This window comes from Podarcis muralis, chromosome 12, assembly GCF_964188315.1.
Source record: "Podarcis muralis chromosome 12, rPodMur119.hap1.1, whole genome shotgun sequence".
Classification (NCBI taxonomy): Eukaryota; Metazoa; Chordata; class Lepidosauria; order Squamata; family Lacertidae; genus Podarcis; species Podarcis muralis.
In genome coordinates this window covers 42,980,625-42,997,146 of record NC_135666.1, presented here as the reverse complement: position 1 = coordinate 42,997,146, position 16,522 = coordinate 42,980,625, and the positions used below count along the sequence as shown (strand labels likewise).

The 16,522-nt window shown below is 42.6% G+C and overlaps 1 protein-coding gene across 4 annotated transcripts in view; it reads left to right on the top strand.

Moving 5' to 3' along the window:
* Window positions 1–10,156, top strand: part of NEK10 (NIMA related kinase 10) — a 100,205-nt gene extending 90,049 nt beyond the window's left edge. For all 4 annotated transcript variants that reach the window (XM_028750769.2, XM_028750770.2, XM_028750768.2 and 1 more), the window contains 4 exons: window positions 3,320–3,428; window positions 8,088–8,140; window positions 8,235–8,290; window positions 9,405–10,156. In XM_028750769.2, the coding sequence (XP_028606602.2) occupies window positions 3,320–3,428; window positions 8,088–8,140; window positions 8,235–8,290; window positions 9,405–9,453 (267 nt within the window). In that variant the 3' untranslated portion in view covers window positions 9,454–10,156. The remainder of the gene's footprint in view (window positions 1–3,319; window positions 3,429–8,087; window positions 8,141–8,234; window positions 8,291–9,404) is intronic.
* Window positions 10,157–16,522: the final 6,366 nt, after the last annotated feature.

Here is a 16,522-nt window from a genome sequence, read left to right as displayed (position 1 = left end):
TGAAGCTGTCCCAAGGTGCTTTGATGCTAGATAATATTGACACAGCCCAGTAGGCCTTAACTCGGGTCATTGCTTTCCAGCTACCATATTATTTGTGAGATCGTATTTTGGATACCATCCAGCACAGAACAGTTATTTGTAGATAATGCTGAAACCACAGAAGATTCTTTTTCAAAGACTACAGTGTGTCTTAGCAGAGCAAGTCCAAAGGACATCAGCAGCACATTTGATCCCATAACATGCCAAGTATTTTTCCAGTTGGTCCCACAGAAGGTGGCAACTGCCAGTGTAATTCATGTATATTTATTTATTTTGCACCCCCTAGGCTCAAGAAGATTAGTAACATGCAAACACCTCCACAAAATGTAATACCTGCAATATAATATATATTTATGCCCTGCCACAAAAAGACTCAAGACAAAGAAAGGCCTTGCATTGTCTTTGGCAAATGCGGTCTTATTAACAGAAACGGATGTGTCATTTGTTTATGTTGTTTTTATAATCATTATCTCTACTTCTGATAAAAGTACAGTGGTGCCTCGCAAGACGAAAAGAATCCGTTCCGCGAGTCTCTTCGTCCTGCGGTTTTTTCGTCTTGCGAAGCAAGCCCATTAGCGGATTAGCACTATTAGCGGCTTAGTGGGCTTAGCGGATCAGCTGATTAGCGTCTTAGCGGATCAGCTGTTAAGCGGCTTAGCGGATCAGCTGATAAGCGGCTTAGCGACCAGCTGTTAAGCTGCTTAGCGGCTTAGCGGATCAGCTGATAAGCGGCTTTTTCCTATGGGATAGCAGCCTGCTTCCTGGAGCGTCGGGCGCCCTAAAAGCGGAGCGCCCGGTGCTTCGGGAACACCTCCGCAGCCTAGGCAGCCCTGCAGGAGTTCCCCGCAGGGCTCCCCACGCTGCAGATAGCAGCCTGCCGCCAGGCGCGCAAGGCACCCTGAAGCAGAGTGCCCCGCGTGCCGGACAAATTTTTCCTTTATTTCCCCCCCAAAAAACTAGGTGTGTCCTATGGGACGGAGTGTCCTATGGGACGAAAAATATGGTAGCTTGAGAGATCTGTTCTTGTGTGTGCTTTCGTTGCTGTGTTGGGCATTACTCTGCATTCACTGCGCATTAATTTGTTTATGTCCATGCTGGCACAGCCTGTGTCCTGTAAGTTAAGCACAGGACAAATAAAGATACACCTTTTTATTAATCTTGGTGCAAATGCTTACGAGCATATAGTGCGTATAACCTTTAGTAGTTTTTGCTATGCTTAGTACTAATTAATAAGTCATGCCTTATTGCAACTGAGCATTTCTGGATTGAAGCTTATCTGTTAGTTCTGAAAATAATATTGTGCATCCCCTCTTGTGTGGTGAAAGGGTTTAGTTTCCGATTTGATGAGAGACTACTGGATATTTTTGTTGTCTTTGTAATAGCTGCTTTGTTTATGAATGTACAGGAAGAGCACTGTGGAAACAAATACATACCTGGCACATACTGTTTTTTTCACATGAGAGCACAGCGGCCATTTTGGATGTTGCAATGTCACCCTGAAAAAAGCGCTTTTTCGGGGCTGTGTTCTTGTGTGGTGCCCAAAAATGCATGTTTTTGGATGGTATTCCCCCCAAAAGCGTATCTTTCAGTTCTGCAATCTTGCACGGTGCACAACCTTGGAAAAAAGTGTCCCAGTTTTCTGCCTTGGAGGTTGTGCAAATAGACATCCACACCCCAGGCAGCAGATCTACCAAGGCTGCTTCAGATTCCTAGAGTGAGTCTCTGTTCTCCACGATATTCATATCCAGCAACCTCAGGCCAAGTTGTCTCCAAGGTCTTTTCCTGTCTTCTATTTCATGATTGATGTGGTTGCTACCAAATTCCAATTCATTAGCTCCCACTGATGTTATACTTTCTCATGTAACATGTACTGTCCATCTCAGGAATCAGCACAGAAGTAATCTAGAAAGTACTGTAATTCATTTCCCCTTGAAAAGTTGGAGAAAATTAGTTCTTGGTCTCGGAATAACATTTAGAGCTCAAATATTCCACCTGTTCATTTTCAGTTCTGTTCTCCTTTTGTTGTACCTGTTTTTAAAATGAATGAAAATGGATCACCTGGAGAATTTCCTATGGCGGCTTAATAGAAATGAGCAGAAGGTTCTCCTGAAGCAGGAAGAGGGATCCATAACTAAGGACAGGGGCATTTGTTTTCCTTCTTGCCTGGGTTAAATACCCACCCAGAAGTAAAGCTGAACCTAGCAGCAGCTTCTCAGTTGTGAACTTCTAATTCTGTAAACTGAAAACGACAGAACACTGGCTTTAGCCCAGAACTGTAAATTGAAGTTGATAGTGTATAATATGAAAACCTTCTACCAATTTAAATTTGCGGAAATCTATTCACCTGGCTGAGCCAGGCAGTGCTTGGATAAGTACCTGTCACTTTGAGGATTAGAAATTTCCTCCCATATTTCATCTGCTGTGACAGTTGTCGCTTCTTTTCTGAGCAACTTCCAAAGAATTGAGCACCCAGGAGGGATCAAAATGGCTGAAATCAGACAAACGTCAGTGGGCCCAAGCACTCTGCTGTGGTGAAAAGCAGGCCAGTGTCTACATATAGACTCTGTGGAACTTAGCATTGGGAATACTCTATACCAAATTCATCTAGTACCTTTCAAATCCCTGTTTACATTGGACTGCACAGTTTAATGCATGCCAAACAAGCATTAAATACAGTATTTGGTACTTGACTCTGCAAAGAACAGGGTATGAGAGGCGGTTTTGTGCATAACACAAATATCAAGTTTTAAGAAAACTCAAAGCCTTGTTTGTTTTTCACCATGGCTTCTAATATTATTTTTAAAACATAGTTATATCAAGGTTTTTCATGCTCAGTACGAAACTCTATTTGCAGGCTTCCTCAACCTCAGCCCTCCAGATGTTTTGAGACTACAGTTGCCATCATCCCTGACCACTGGTCCTGCTAGCATGAGAGTTGTAGGCCAAAAACATCTGGAGGGCCGAGGTGGAGGAAGCCTGCTCTATTGAACAATTGAATATTGAATATTGAACAATTCACTTCCTGTTCCTCATTCCCTATCCAGAAATTTGTTCCAATTTCCGTCCCCCCCCATTTTAATCCATCTTTTCCCTTAGAGCAGTTTCATATTTCTAAGTCTGCACACTTTCTGAATGTCCGATATGGCAAACATTTTAACTAATCTTATCGCTATTTAATTTTTTTCTTACTTCAGAAAATTACAGTTCTGTGTTCACTCCCAATTATAACATTTATGGAGGAATACAATAGGTGCTTTGTTTGTGTTTGGTCTTTGTGCAGCTTCTCCAAGGTTCCCCAGAGCTGATTGAGCCTAACTTTTTGACAGCGGATTGCCAGTTGTTATTGCACTCTTCAGGGGGGAGTACTTTGGTCCTCGACGACAGACCAGGTAAGTCCAGCAAAAGCCATGTTGCGCAACCTTTGCCAACGGCTGTCTGCATTGACATTGTTCAGCAAGTATGAATTCCTCCTGCTAAATGCTCATTAAGCTTCAACAAGGTTCAGTGTGCTAAATGTGTAGGGCATATAGGATGAAAACAACCGCACAGTTGCTCCTTAAACCATTTCCATGTGGTGATTCTAACTACACAGAGTGAGAATCAATATGAGATGTAGTGGTTAGAATTTCAGAAGAAGACCAGGGAGACCCAGGTTCAAACACACCTTAGCCATGAAGCTCTTGAGAAGAGGCATTGTCTTGTGTGACGTCATGGGTACGATGCGCAATGTTGCATTGTCGGGAGGAGGCCTAGCTCAGTGTGGCATGGCTTCCTCTCTCATACTTGGGAGGAGTCAGCCACTGAACCGCTCTGCGCTCAGCCTCCTCCACCCCCTCAGTATGAAGGGGCCCTGGCCCCCTGCCAGCAGATTTTGAGGGAGCTGAAGGGGGTCCTCTGCTCCTAGGAATTGACATGGCTGCTCTTGGGCCAGTCGCTGTCTCTCAGCCTAGCCTACCTCACAGAGTCATTGTGAGGGGGAAGAAAGGGGGGAACCATGCTTAAGTCCTAAAAACCAGTGTGGTGTAGTGGTTAAGAGCAATAGACTCGTAATCTGGGGAACCGGGTTCGCTTCCCCGCTCCTCCACATGCAGCTGCTAAGTGACCTTGAGACTCCTTTGGGTAGTGATAAAGCGGGATATCAAATCCAAACTCTTCTTCTAAGAGCAGAGAAAATTGTCTTATAGGAGACCATTGCTCCATCTGGCTTAGTATTCTCTGTCCTAACTTGTAGCAAGTCTACTCTTTCAGACTGGGGTCTTTCCAGGCCATTTCTGTATTGCCGTTTCTGGAGATGCTAGATATGAAACCTAGGGAGTTTGGTGTGCAAAGCATGTGCTCCGCCACTGAGCTGCAGTCATTCCCATTGAGGGAGTGAGGATATAATTGTAATATATAATAAATAATACATGGTGAGTTGGTGATCATCATACTGGAACAGACAAATTCCTGGAGGTCAAGTGTCAGGCTTCAGGGAATTGGCTTCCTCCCCCCGTGGCAGTAGATAAGCAGAGCAAAGGAAAAGGAGTCTTCTTACCAGTTAGAAACTTTCATAATTACAGTGAGAGAACAAAAAACCCACCTCCTAGAAATAGCGGTGTTCCCAATTAAGGATCACTCCCCCTTCCATCCCTATTCATCTACGTCACTCCTACCTCTTGTAATCTGAGCTTGTACCCTCTGTGCTTTCTGTGTTTTCTGTTCTGACATGTTCTCAGCTCTTCTTTACCTTGGGGAGAGTGGAGGAATGCTGTCCAGAGACTGTGAATCTGTTAACCCCCTCTCTCCCAGTGCTTCTTCTTCTTCTAGCTGTTCCCCATCCAGTATTTCCCAGCTTCTGCCTTCTGAACTATGTCCCTGTGCAAACCACTGTTCCAAATCTATACTGTTCTCCTGCTCCTGGGAGGATTCAGGATCCAGATCAGGGGGAGGCTCTCACCATTCCTCGTCAGCAAGTCTTCCTCAGCACAGTCCCTGACATCAACTATCAATGGCTATGTTTTATCTGCACTGTAAGCGGCGTTTTATCTCTGAATACCAGTTGCTGATAATCACAGGTGCTGTTGCATTGCTGTACTGTTTGCGGGCTTCCCATAGGCATTTGGTTGGCCACTGTGAGAACAGGATATTGGACCAGATGGGCTGTTGGCCTGATCCAGGAGAATCGTCTTATGTCCTTATATTCTCTGCCCATATTTGAGGCAAGTGATGTTGAGTTCCCTCAAAAGTAATGGCAGGTGTTCCTCTCCCCCCCCGCCCGGTGCTAAATTGGCAGGACAAAGGAGAGATGACAGGATTTTGATATGGTATGCTGTGTTGCATCTTGAACTGATTTGGCAGCCTAATGCTAGGCTAAAGAAGCAGGCTATAAATATTAAAATAATAGTAACAGTATACTGAAACTGGGCTTACGGACCATTAAATATGTGTGGTGAGAATGAAGTGAGGGACATTGAACACGAAGGAAATAATTTAGATAGCTGCATAGCGGAAAAAACCCAAAACCAAATCCCAACAAACTGTGCCAAAAGCTGTAGCACATGCATTTATGAGGAGAATGAAAGATGTAGTCAAGAGTGTTTATGCAAAAATATAGAAAAGCATGCTAGCAGCATAAAGCATTATCAAGAAGAGGAACACATTCACAGCAAAAAAATATTTCAATTGGAACGTTCTGAATTGTCAGGACTGGGGAGAGGTGGCAGGAAGGAAAACCAGAAAGAGGAGGTTAATTTATTTTATTATGTAACTGTTTCAGCAACTAAACAAATTTTATAGACCATGGCTAGAATGCAGTTTTGAAAGGGCGACGTGTTGCGTATGTTGCTGCTCTGTCGTTCAAAATATTGTCCTGCCTTGGTTGGTTTCCATGTTCATACACCACGAGTTTGTGCCTTTAATGGAAAAGGGCATGTGTTTACTGCTTTTATACATCACCCAAGAGGGTTGCACTCAAGATGTAAAGGAGGTGCGGGAGATAAGGCATGTAGGCTCTTATATTCCATTGCATGTGCTTAGAAGCCTTCCTGTTCTGAGATCATCCTGGGATCTCTGAGTTATTTGGATTCTTTATCAAAAGGAAACGTCTTAAGCAGAGGTCGGCAACCTAAGGCCCATGGGCCAGTTCCGACCCATGAGCTTCCTGGAACTGGCCCACGGCCATTCTGTGGATTGGCATGGGGATTCCATTCTCTCCCCCCCCCCCACGCCATCATTTTTTTTCTCGTCGCGGGGACCGAGGGGTCAGAAGAACGCCGGAAATAGCTTGAGAGCACGTACGGGCGCTCACACTCCGGCCCACCGAGAGGTCTGCCGGGGAGTGGACTGGTCCGGCCTCAAAAAACGTTGCCTATCCCTGGTCTTAAGTATATTCAACCGAATGCATAGAAGCCTGCATCATACCTTCCCAGTCAAAGCAGGAAGATTGTGGGCACAATGGATGGGCCTGGTGCACGCAGGGACATTAGAGACAGGGCCAATGCGCACCCACTCCCCTTTATGTCAACACACACACGAAGAAGGATCCTGTTTATCTGCATATAGAAGCAGCTTTTGCACAACTATTGCTGTGCATTGATTGCATCAGTATTCATTTGTGCTTAATGTATATGAGCCCAGTTCTAAATTGCACTAAACAAGGGGATTACAAAGGGAACATTTGCGTATTGATCACTCTGAAGTTGGCCCTGTGGCATCTTTATTCTTCTGGGGAAACATACAGAATTAAGGGCCAGATTCAATTAACTTGGCGCGCTAGCAGAAGCCAGTGCAAAGACTCTTGTTAGTGCTGTGGGGTTTTTCTCCTTCTCCAAATCTGCTCTGGAGAGTAGGGAGAGCCCCAAGAACAGCACACATGGGGAGAAGAGGGATGGTTTCACCGGGCAAGCAGAAATGCGTGGACTCATGGAATGATTGAATTAGTGAGATACTGAAGTCCAGCCTTTGTCATCTAATTGCTAATGGACCAATGATAGTATCCTGCTTTTGTGACTGACATAAAAGTTTGGATTTGATATCCCGCTTTATCACTACCCTAAGAAGTCTCAAAGAGGCTAACATTCTCCTTTCCCTTCCTCCCCCACAACAAACACTCTGTGAGGTGAGTGAGGCTGAGAGACTTCAGAGAAGTGTGACTGGCCCAAGGTCACCCAGCAGCTGCATGTGGAGGAGCGGAGACGCGAACCCGGTTCACCAGATTACGAGTCCACCGCTCTTAACCACCACGCCAGTTATACATGTAACTTCACCAAATATGCACCCACCTGATTTTTCCAATGTTTCCTTTTTGGAAGGCACGTGTACACACACACACACACACACACACACACACACACACACTGTTAATTTAACTGTCCTATGTGAAATAAGACAGTTTAAGGTTATGGCACAAGAATTGTTAAAAGAAACCTGCCAACACTACCTCTGCACTAATTTTCTATTATATATGCTGTAGAAAACCTTTGCAAGAAATCCCCAGAGTTTTCATGGTCAAGGTTAATGAAATAGAGGGCAAATGAAAACTTGAAAATATGCAGAAACTCAGTGGAACTTGGTTTCAAGGAAATATAAGTAGGATCAGCATGAAAGTGCTCAGATGTGAATGGCACGGGTTCCCATTAATTAAAATGGTGGGTGCCAATCTACATGCATAAATGAACCTCCATAGAACTGAACTGGAAAGTTGGCTCCTCTACAGAAGCTCCTGTACACCTACTGGATTTCCCAAGCCCAGAACAAATGTTGGGATTGATGGAAATGTCTCTTGCCCCCTTTAATCCACAATGCTGATTTAACCTTCCTGGTTTGCTTTTTTGCTTTCACCTTAATGAATTACATATCTGTGACCAGAAGCAGTTGGGTGTGAAGCTTTTTCTATATCTAATAATCAGTTAATAATCCCTTAAGATTGTTGTTAATTCCATGATTTCAGTATACGCTGTCATAAAACGACGGTAACTTTTAACAGTTTAAGAAGCTTCTCTGGTGCTTCTTTTTATGAAATCAGATGTCCATTCCATTATCCAGCATTATCTGATATGATTTACTCATAGGTCTTCCTAGCGCTTTTGACGTGGATGAAGGAGTGACATATGAACAAATGCAGGTCAGCCATCACTTTGTTTTTAGTAGTTTCATCATTTGCTTTCAGTTCCTTTTCAGTAACATGTAATGAAATTCCATGTGCTTCACTTTTGTAGACTGTGATCGAGGAGGTTCTGGAGGAATGTGGATATTACAATTTTACCTCAAATAGGTGAGTTTCATTTCAGAAGGAGACGTAAAATCATGGTGAAGTGAATAGACAGAAATTATAATTCAGTTTCCTAGTTACAGCTGTCTATTTTGGTTTTGGGGTGCTTTTTTTAAAAAAAAATCATGATTTATGATGTGTAGGCATGTGCTAGATAAAATGGTGTGGAACATTGTAGCCAGTAGTGTAAAATCATATTTGAAAAGAGAGGCACCTCCATCCTTTTCATTTTGATGGATGAGAATGTGTTTTAAAATCCCTTATGAAAAATAAACCTCAAATGAAGAATTGTAGGACTACCAGCTTGCCTTACGGGTACATTGTCTGGATGTTGCACAAAAATGGGTTGGGACAAGAAAGCAAAGGGGATGTAAAATTTGGAAGAAGCTATTTGAACAACAATACAGCTGCTATTCTGCTCCACCTCTGCTTACTATTGCTGCAGGATTTTCAACAGTGATGGGACAAACATTCATGGGATAGATTGAGTGTCTCATACTCAATAAGTTTAAATGGAATTCCACTAAGTTGTATGATATAGAAATAATACGTTGGCATGTGTTTCAATGGGGTGGCTTATTGCTGGTTTTAATTATTTTGAATGTTTTAAAATAGTTCTTTTTACCTGTTTAGGAACCCCTGATGTACACAATACTGACCTTTATGAGCCAAGTTCCATATAAGAAAGCTTTTTTATGTTCTTTGTGTGTTAATGAGAGGGGAAAAGCATCTCTGGGTACCACACACAGATAGGGGGCGAAATGATGCTACTAATTAGCCATAGCCAATCATTTCCAATAGTGACATCCAAAAGAATTTAAGACCCCTTTAAATAGGAACAAACTGGCTATGAGAGATATTTGTTGCCTACAGTTTCTACAAATGTTGGGATCAGTTGCACTAAAGTCCAGCATATATGTTGGTGCCTAATTTTAGGAGCTTTTAGACTGGAATTTCACTTATCTGGCAGCGCAAACTCCCGCAAAGCTTTCTTGCAGTCTCTGCTGATGCATCTGTGTCATATTGGCAGCAAAGCTCTAGTCTGCCTCAGGTGATTGTAAATGTTATGGCATTTCTCATTCCCTGCGAACACTTACAGCCTCTTAAATCTTTTTAGGTATCAATACTATCCATGGGGAACAAGGACTCATCCGGCCAGAAGATGAGCGCCTGGAATTCGGACGAGATTGGCATGTTTTCTAATAAGGTCTAAGTGACTTGACTTCAGCTGTTGTCTTTTGCCAAAGGAATGCACTTTGCTTCAACACAAGAAAAGGGGGGAGGAAATCAGATGTAGGAATAGTTTGCAAAGAGTCACCCAGGCAGTAGAACCTTGGAGCACAACTTTTTCAGTAGATGTTTGCAGTATTTTTTTTTTGCTGGCAGAATGCTTACTTTCTGTGCAAAACGTGGACACAATCCCAGGTACCTGCATTATGGCAATATATAATGCTCCGCTGAATTCTTGTTTCTATATAATTTTAAAGGACTTATGAATACTCAGGAACGTTGGAAATATATCTTATGTTTTATAGATCCGTTTATACCAGAGATTTATCTTTTATAATAAGAGTACCTTTTGTAAGGAGAGGAAATCAGAAAGTCGGAGTTCAGAGTTTTCTAGAATACATTTGTGACTAGCCTTTGGGATATTTGCAATTTCTGCTGCGAGTATGGTATATTAGACAGTATTTAAAACCTGCACAGCTTCTAATAATTGCTATTTCTAAATACATGTTGATTCTATAAATAGATATAGGGTGATGCCAATAATATGTATATAAGAAATGTATAGTGTGCATTTGTATGCAGCATTCATATCTTTACACCCACACCCACGGTGCAATAAATAGATAATTCTTTTTTTTATTTTTGTTCAGCTCTGTAGCACACAATGCACTTTGGAAAACTATGCATGCTTTTGGAAAATGAATACAAAATAAGAATGTGCGTGTAGTTGTTGCTAAGACTTTTCTCTCAAATTTGCCAGCATGCTAGAGATTTCAGTTGCTGGCAATATTGAGTGAAAGTATGATTCTCTAGAATGAGGATATTCAACATGATACCTTCCAGATGTTGTTGGACTACAACTTCCATCATCTCTGACCATTGTGAATGCTGGCTGGGCTGATGGATTTTGGGAGTCCAACAACATCCAAATGGCACCCAGTTGGCTAACCCTTCTGTAGAATACCCCTGTAGGTAAGACCTCCAAATTTCAATGGTTTTATTTTTATTTTTAAAAACCTGCCTATCTTAATTAGCCTTTTGGTACGTAATGCAATATTTCTGAAGTTGGGTGCTTACCGCACATCTAACCGACTAGGCAGTGTGTTTGTCGTTCAAGCACAAATGAAGAATTTGGGGTAAAAAAAAAAGCAAGTTCAGCTTGTCTGTTCTGACCCATGTTAGTCTGACGTCATCAACATGATTGATTTGGGGACCAACCAAATAGGGCCATTTGAAATCTAGACCATGGCACTCCAGCAAAAACGCGTTAGGTGGGTTATTTTATAGCAGCTTGACATTTTGCAAGGGAGCCGGGATATACTATTGTTCCATCTCCATTTGCCACAGTAGGCTTATAAAGTCTGTAAGAAAAGGTGAAACATCTGGTGGCATCAGTAGGTAAGTTCTCAAGTGCACAAGTTCTTCATATTTTGCTTGTTCGTCATGGCAAAATCAGTGGACCCAACCAAGCAGTTGCGTGACGAAGATTTCTGCCACAATGAAGCGGGCCAGGGCATTTCATGTGGAAACCAGAGCAGTTGTGATGCATTCTAGTACACAAAGCATCCGAGGACTAAGTACTGCTGCGCTGTTGCTTCTCTGGCAACAGTTGCTTGGTTCAAAGAAGAAGAAGTAGTGGGTAGAATTTTGCCCAGGCAATGGTACTTTCCCATTGCAGTTCTTCACATTCCCTCCAAAAAGTATTCCTGAGGATTGCAGAATGTAGCATGGGGGGAAAGCAGCTGCAGGAGAAGGGGGAGCCAGACAGCAAAAATTAGTGGCACACGGAGAATTAATAGACACACACCCATCACCACTTATCTTTATGTCAATATAGAGAGAGGCCTTCCAAACTATGTATCACCGCATGGTTCACCCTCCCGTCTCTAAGCAAACATATGGCATACCATAAATTTCAGTGCAGCTCTGTTTCGTGCTTATTGCTGGATGCCACAGTAAAGTTAGGAACCGTAACATATAACTTCACTTCCAATTTAGATTGCCATTAAAAAAGCACAGATCAAATGCTTGTACAGTGATACTGGATTTGAAAGCGCCATCTGCAGTGCCCTGTAAAAATAGGAACTATTTTAAAATGTGATTACACATTTTGAAATTGCAAATAATAAAGTATGTTGATTGCTTTAAAAAAAAAAATGTGTGTAATTACACTGGCAACCTTCAAAACCCAGCATTCATCATCCAGGGGATTTCAAAGTAATCATGGCTTCTTCCTATTTTTAGAAAAGTAGACACCACTGGAGAGCAGAAAGATTTGCATTCGTAATGGCTCTGATTTTAAGTATCACCCAGTAGAAAAAAGCAAGAGATTGATACCTAAAAGACCATAAAATTCTTCTCTTAGTTCTGCCTTCAGGTGTTGCTCCTTTGCGTTTGCAAGGAATCAATCCTAATTATTTCTCTTTGCAGTCAAATCACTATTTTTGCAGCCATTTCATGTTCAAAAATTGGCAGGGAACAATTAAAGAAATGGCTTCTTGGTCCTATGTAAAAGTACTGAGTTTTGTATACAGTCGTACTTTGGATGCTGAATGTCCTGGAACTTGGGACATTTTGGCTCCTGAACGTTCTTTTGGAACTTGAAGAAGCCTCAATTTGGTTTTCGAACGTTTTGGAAATCGAACGGATTTCTGGAACGGATTCCATTTGACTTCCAAGGTAATAATAATAATTTATTATTTGTACCCCGCCCATCTGGCTAGGTTTCCCCAGCCACTCTGGGCGGCTTCCACAAACACCAAAAGTACACTAAGATGTCACACGTTAAAAACTTCCCTGAACTGCCTTAAGATGTCTCCTGAATGTCAGGTAGTTGTTTATCTCTCTGACATCTGATGGGAGGGCGTTCCACAGGGTGGGCGCCACTACCAAGAAGGCCCTCTGCCTGGTTCCCTGTAGCTTTGCTTCTCGCAATGAGGGAACCTCCAGAAGGCCCTCGGTGCTGGACCTCAGCGTCCAGGCAGAACAATGGGGGTGGAGACGCTCCTTCAGGTATACTTCAGGTATGACTTCAGGTATACTTCAGGTATGACTGTAGTTAATACCTCTGGACCAGACTCTCCCAACCTGCTGCCCTCCAATGTCCAAAACATCCAGAGAGCATCAGGTTGGGGAAGGCTGCTGTGGGTAGTTTTTAAAATGCCTTAATTTTAATAATATACTACTACTGCTGATACCCGGAATCATTTTATTGACAAATAAAATCTACCCATAACCACTATAAATTTCAATTTTGCTGGAGGATGGCTGATTAAAGTTGCAATTTTGTCTAATAATGTGCCTAGGCATAAGCAAATTTTATCTAATGAATGAGACCGTAAGTGGTAGGCAAGGTTTTGGAATATTTCTGCTTGCATTTTCTCACTGGTTAGAGATGGAAATGGGATCAGCTGGCCCTGTGAATCTTGTTGCTGTATCTAGAGTTGGCCAATCGTATTCATGATTACGGTCAAACTGTTTCTTTACAATAACTGTTCAACACTGGAATTCCAAGTAGTTACAGTGCTCTGAGGGCCATTTAATAAATGTGAGCCAACTGCTCATCTTCCCAAGAGGATTGCATAGTGAAGCCAGTCTGTGTGCAGGTATGGCCTGCAGCAATAAGTAGACATTTTTGTGATTGTGACAGCTACCCCCCCCCAAGAAAACCCCCTTCTGTAGCAGAAAAACAACCATAATGACAATTTAGGAAAAAATGCTGTGTACATTGTTTTTCAGTAGAATGACATCGGTAAAAACACGCTGCAATAGGTCTCTTCCCAAGAAGCTTACTATTTAAAACTGAACAGAAGCAGAAATGACAGATTACAACATAGGAGCCAACTTTAAGGGGCCATGGGTACCTGGGCACCCACAAAAATATTATTGTGGGAGTTGGGCAATGAGCAAACCCAGAGAGAGCCTCAAGGTTAGATTGCTGCAATGTGTTATACAGAGGGCTGCCTCTGAAGACGGTTCGGAAACTTCAGCTAGTGGCCAGGTTGCTCACCAGAGCAAGACGGTTTGAGCATATTATTACACCAATCCTGGTCTGACTGCACTGGCTACCAATTAGTTTCTGGGCCCAAGTCAAAGTGCTGGTTTTGACCTATAAAGCCTTAAAAGGACCGCAATACCTCAAGGACCGCCTCTTTCCATATGAACCTAACCAAACCCTGAGATCACCTTCTGAGGCCCTCCTTCGTGTGCCCCCTCCTCGAGAGATCTGGAGGGTGGCAACACAAGAAGGGGCCTTCTTTGCAGTGGCTCCCTGTCTTTGGAATGCTCTCCCCAGGGAAGTTCGCCTGGCACCTTCATTATACACCTTTAGGCGCCAGGCAAAAATGTTCCTTTTTAACCAAGCCTTTGGTTGATCAGATTTACATCCTATGCCCTTTTAAAATGTGTGTGGGGAGGCTATTGTTTTTTTTTTTTTTAAAAAAGGTATATTGTGGTTTTATATCCTGATTTTAGTCTGTGAAACGCCCTGAGACCCCAGGGTATAGGGCGGTATATAAATTAAATAAAAAAGAAGAGGAGGAGGAGGAGCCAGCCAGCCAGCCTCTGCAGTACTGTGCCCAAGAGAGAAGCAGTTCAGCTCCACCCTCCTCAGCCAGCCAGCAAGTACCCTTTTTGAGGGGGCTTGGTTGCGGAGGCAGAGTCCTCACTAGCTGCAGACAAGAGGATGAAGAGTAGCCGCTGCCGGCAGCTGCAATGCAAACGTACAACCTCACATGCACACTCATGTGATGCCACACTCACTACATGCAGGTGTGTGTATGTAAGATCACACAGCCGCGTGATGGCTGCAGGCACCCACAGTCCTGAGGGCGAGATGGTGCCCTTGGATTATGGAGACAGAAAGACCAGAGTAATTCAGGTGAAATAAAAGTGGAGGAGGAATGGAAGAAATGAATGTGGGCAAATGAATTTACTTAAGTGTAGGTTTTGTGCAATTAAAACACTTCTCACATCTGTGTATTTAATACACGCGTGTGTTAAATATGCAGCCTTTCCAGGCTTTTAAATGGTTTGATGAATGGAAAATAAAATAATTGGGGAATAGTCTTTGTTTTCCAAATGATAAGACCATTGATTTCGGGTATGGAAGTTGGCGTGTTCTATTCACCCAAGTCAGCGGCCTCAGTTTTAAATTCCTTTCATTTTTTCCTATTGATTTTTTAGTAGACCAAGCATGAATTATGTATGTTTTTGGTTTTCGGCAAAAGTGTATCATGTTCGACGCAAGGACAATAATAGTATTCTGAAAGCACTTAATTGGGGTCATCCAAAGTTAACAAAGACTTCACATTCCCACTGGTGTGGCAGGTTGCAGGAACAGCACATGCAAAAAGAGAGTTTCCACTGGTCACTACAATTGACAATGCAATTGGCCTTTGCAAGTTAAGAACATTTAAGAAGAGCCTACTGGATCAGACCCGGTGGTCCATCTTGTCTAACGTTCTGTTCTCACGGCGACCAAACAGATACTCCTGGCAAGTGAGGGCAACAGCTCTCGTTCCACTTGTGATTCCAAGTAACCAATATTTAGAGACATACTGCCTCAGGAAGTGGAGGTAGAACATAGCCACCATGTCTAGTAGACATCAGAGTCCTCCATGAATGTATCTAAGCTCCTTTTAAAGCTTTCCAAGTTGGAGGCTATCACTACATCTCATAGGAGCAAATCCCAGAGTTTAATTATGTGATGTGCAAAGAAGTCCCTCCCTCCTGAAGCTTCCAACCTTCAGCTTCATGAAATGAGCCAGGGTCCTAATATTACTTAATTAATTCAGGCTATTTCTATGTTGCTTAACCTCAAATATCTCTATCTCTATCTCTATCTCTATCTCTATCTCTATCTCTATCTCTATCTCTATCTCTATCTCTATCTCTATCTCTATCTCTATCTCTATCTCTATATCTCTATCTCTATATCCATATCTATATCCATATCCATATCCATATCCATATCCATATCTATATATCTATATCTATATCTATATCATCTATATCTATATCTATATCATCTATCTCTATCTCTATCTCTATCTCTATATCTCTATCTCTATCTCTATCTCTATCGCTATAGCTATAGCTATATATCTATCTATCGATCTATATGGCATGCAGCAAATTAAATACCAAACCATGCAATAAATCCATAAGTAAAAAAACTATTAAGAATGACAATTAAAAAGTACTGTACAAATAAGTACAAATGTTACTTCTGCCAAATGCTGGTCATTCCCCACCCCCACCCCTCCGACTGAACTGGGAAGGGGGACATATTCTTTAAAATAATGAGCTCATAAATTCTTTTACAAAGACTACCTGCTTCAGTCTTTGACCTTCATACATTAAATATTACATTTACAGTTTCGGTTTTGATTTCAAAGAGAATTAACTGAGTTTCCAGTATGACTTTTCTGAAATAGCCAATGTACAGCATGAGAACATTTCAAGAGCTAAGTGGAAAATGAACTGTATTAGATGCAAGGACTAATAGGTATTAATAGGCAAGTAGATTTGCTCTACAGGGACGTGGGTGGCGCTGTGGGTAAAAGCCTCAGCGCCTAGGGCTTGCCGATCGAAAGGTCGGCGGTTCGAATTCCCGCGGCGGGGTGCGCTCCCGTTGCTCGGTCCCAGCGCCTGCCAACCTAGCAGTTCAAAAGCACCCCCGGGTGCAAGTAGATAAATAGGGACCGCTTACTAGAGGGAAGGTAAACGGCGTTTCCGTGTGCTGCGCTGGCTCGCCAGATGCAGCTTCGTCACGCTGGCCACGTGACCCGGAAGTGTCTGCGGACAGCGCTGGCTCCCGGCCTATAGAGTGAGATGAGCGCACAACCCTAGAGTCTGGCAAGAGTGAGATGAGCGCACAACCCTAGAGTCTACCTTTACCTTAGATTTGCCCTAAATGACAAAATCAGGCTTTGTTGGATGACAGCCTATAAATTCTGATCAAAGTATTGACAATGAACTTCTTTAACAGAATATCATTAGAGC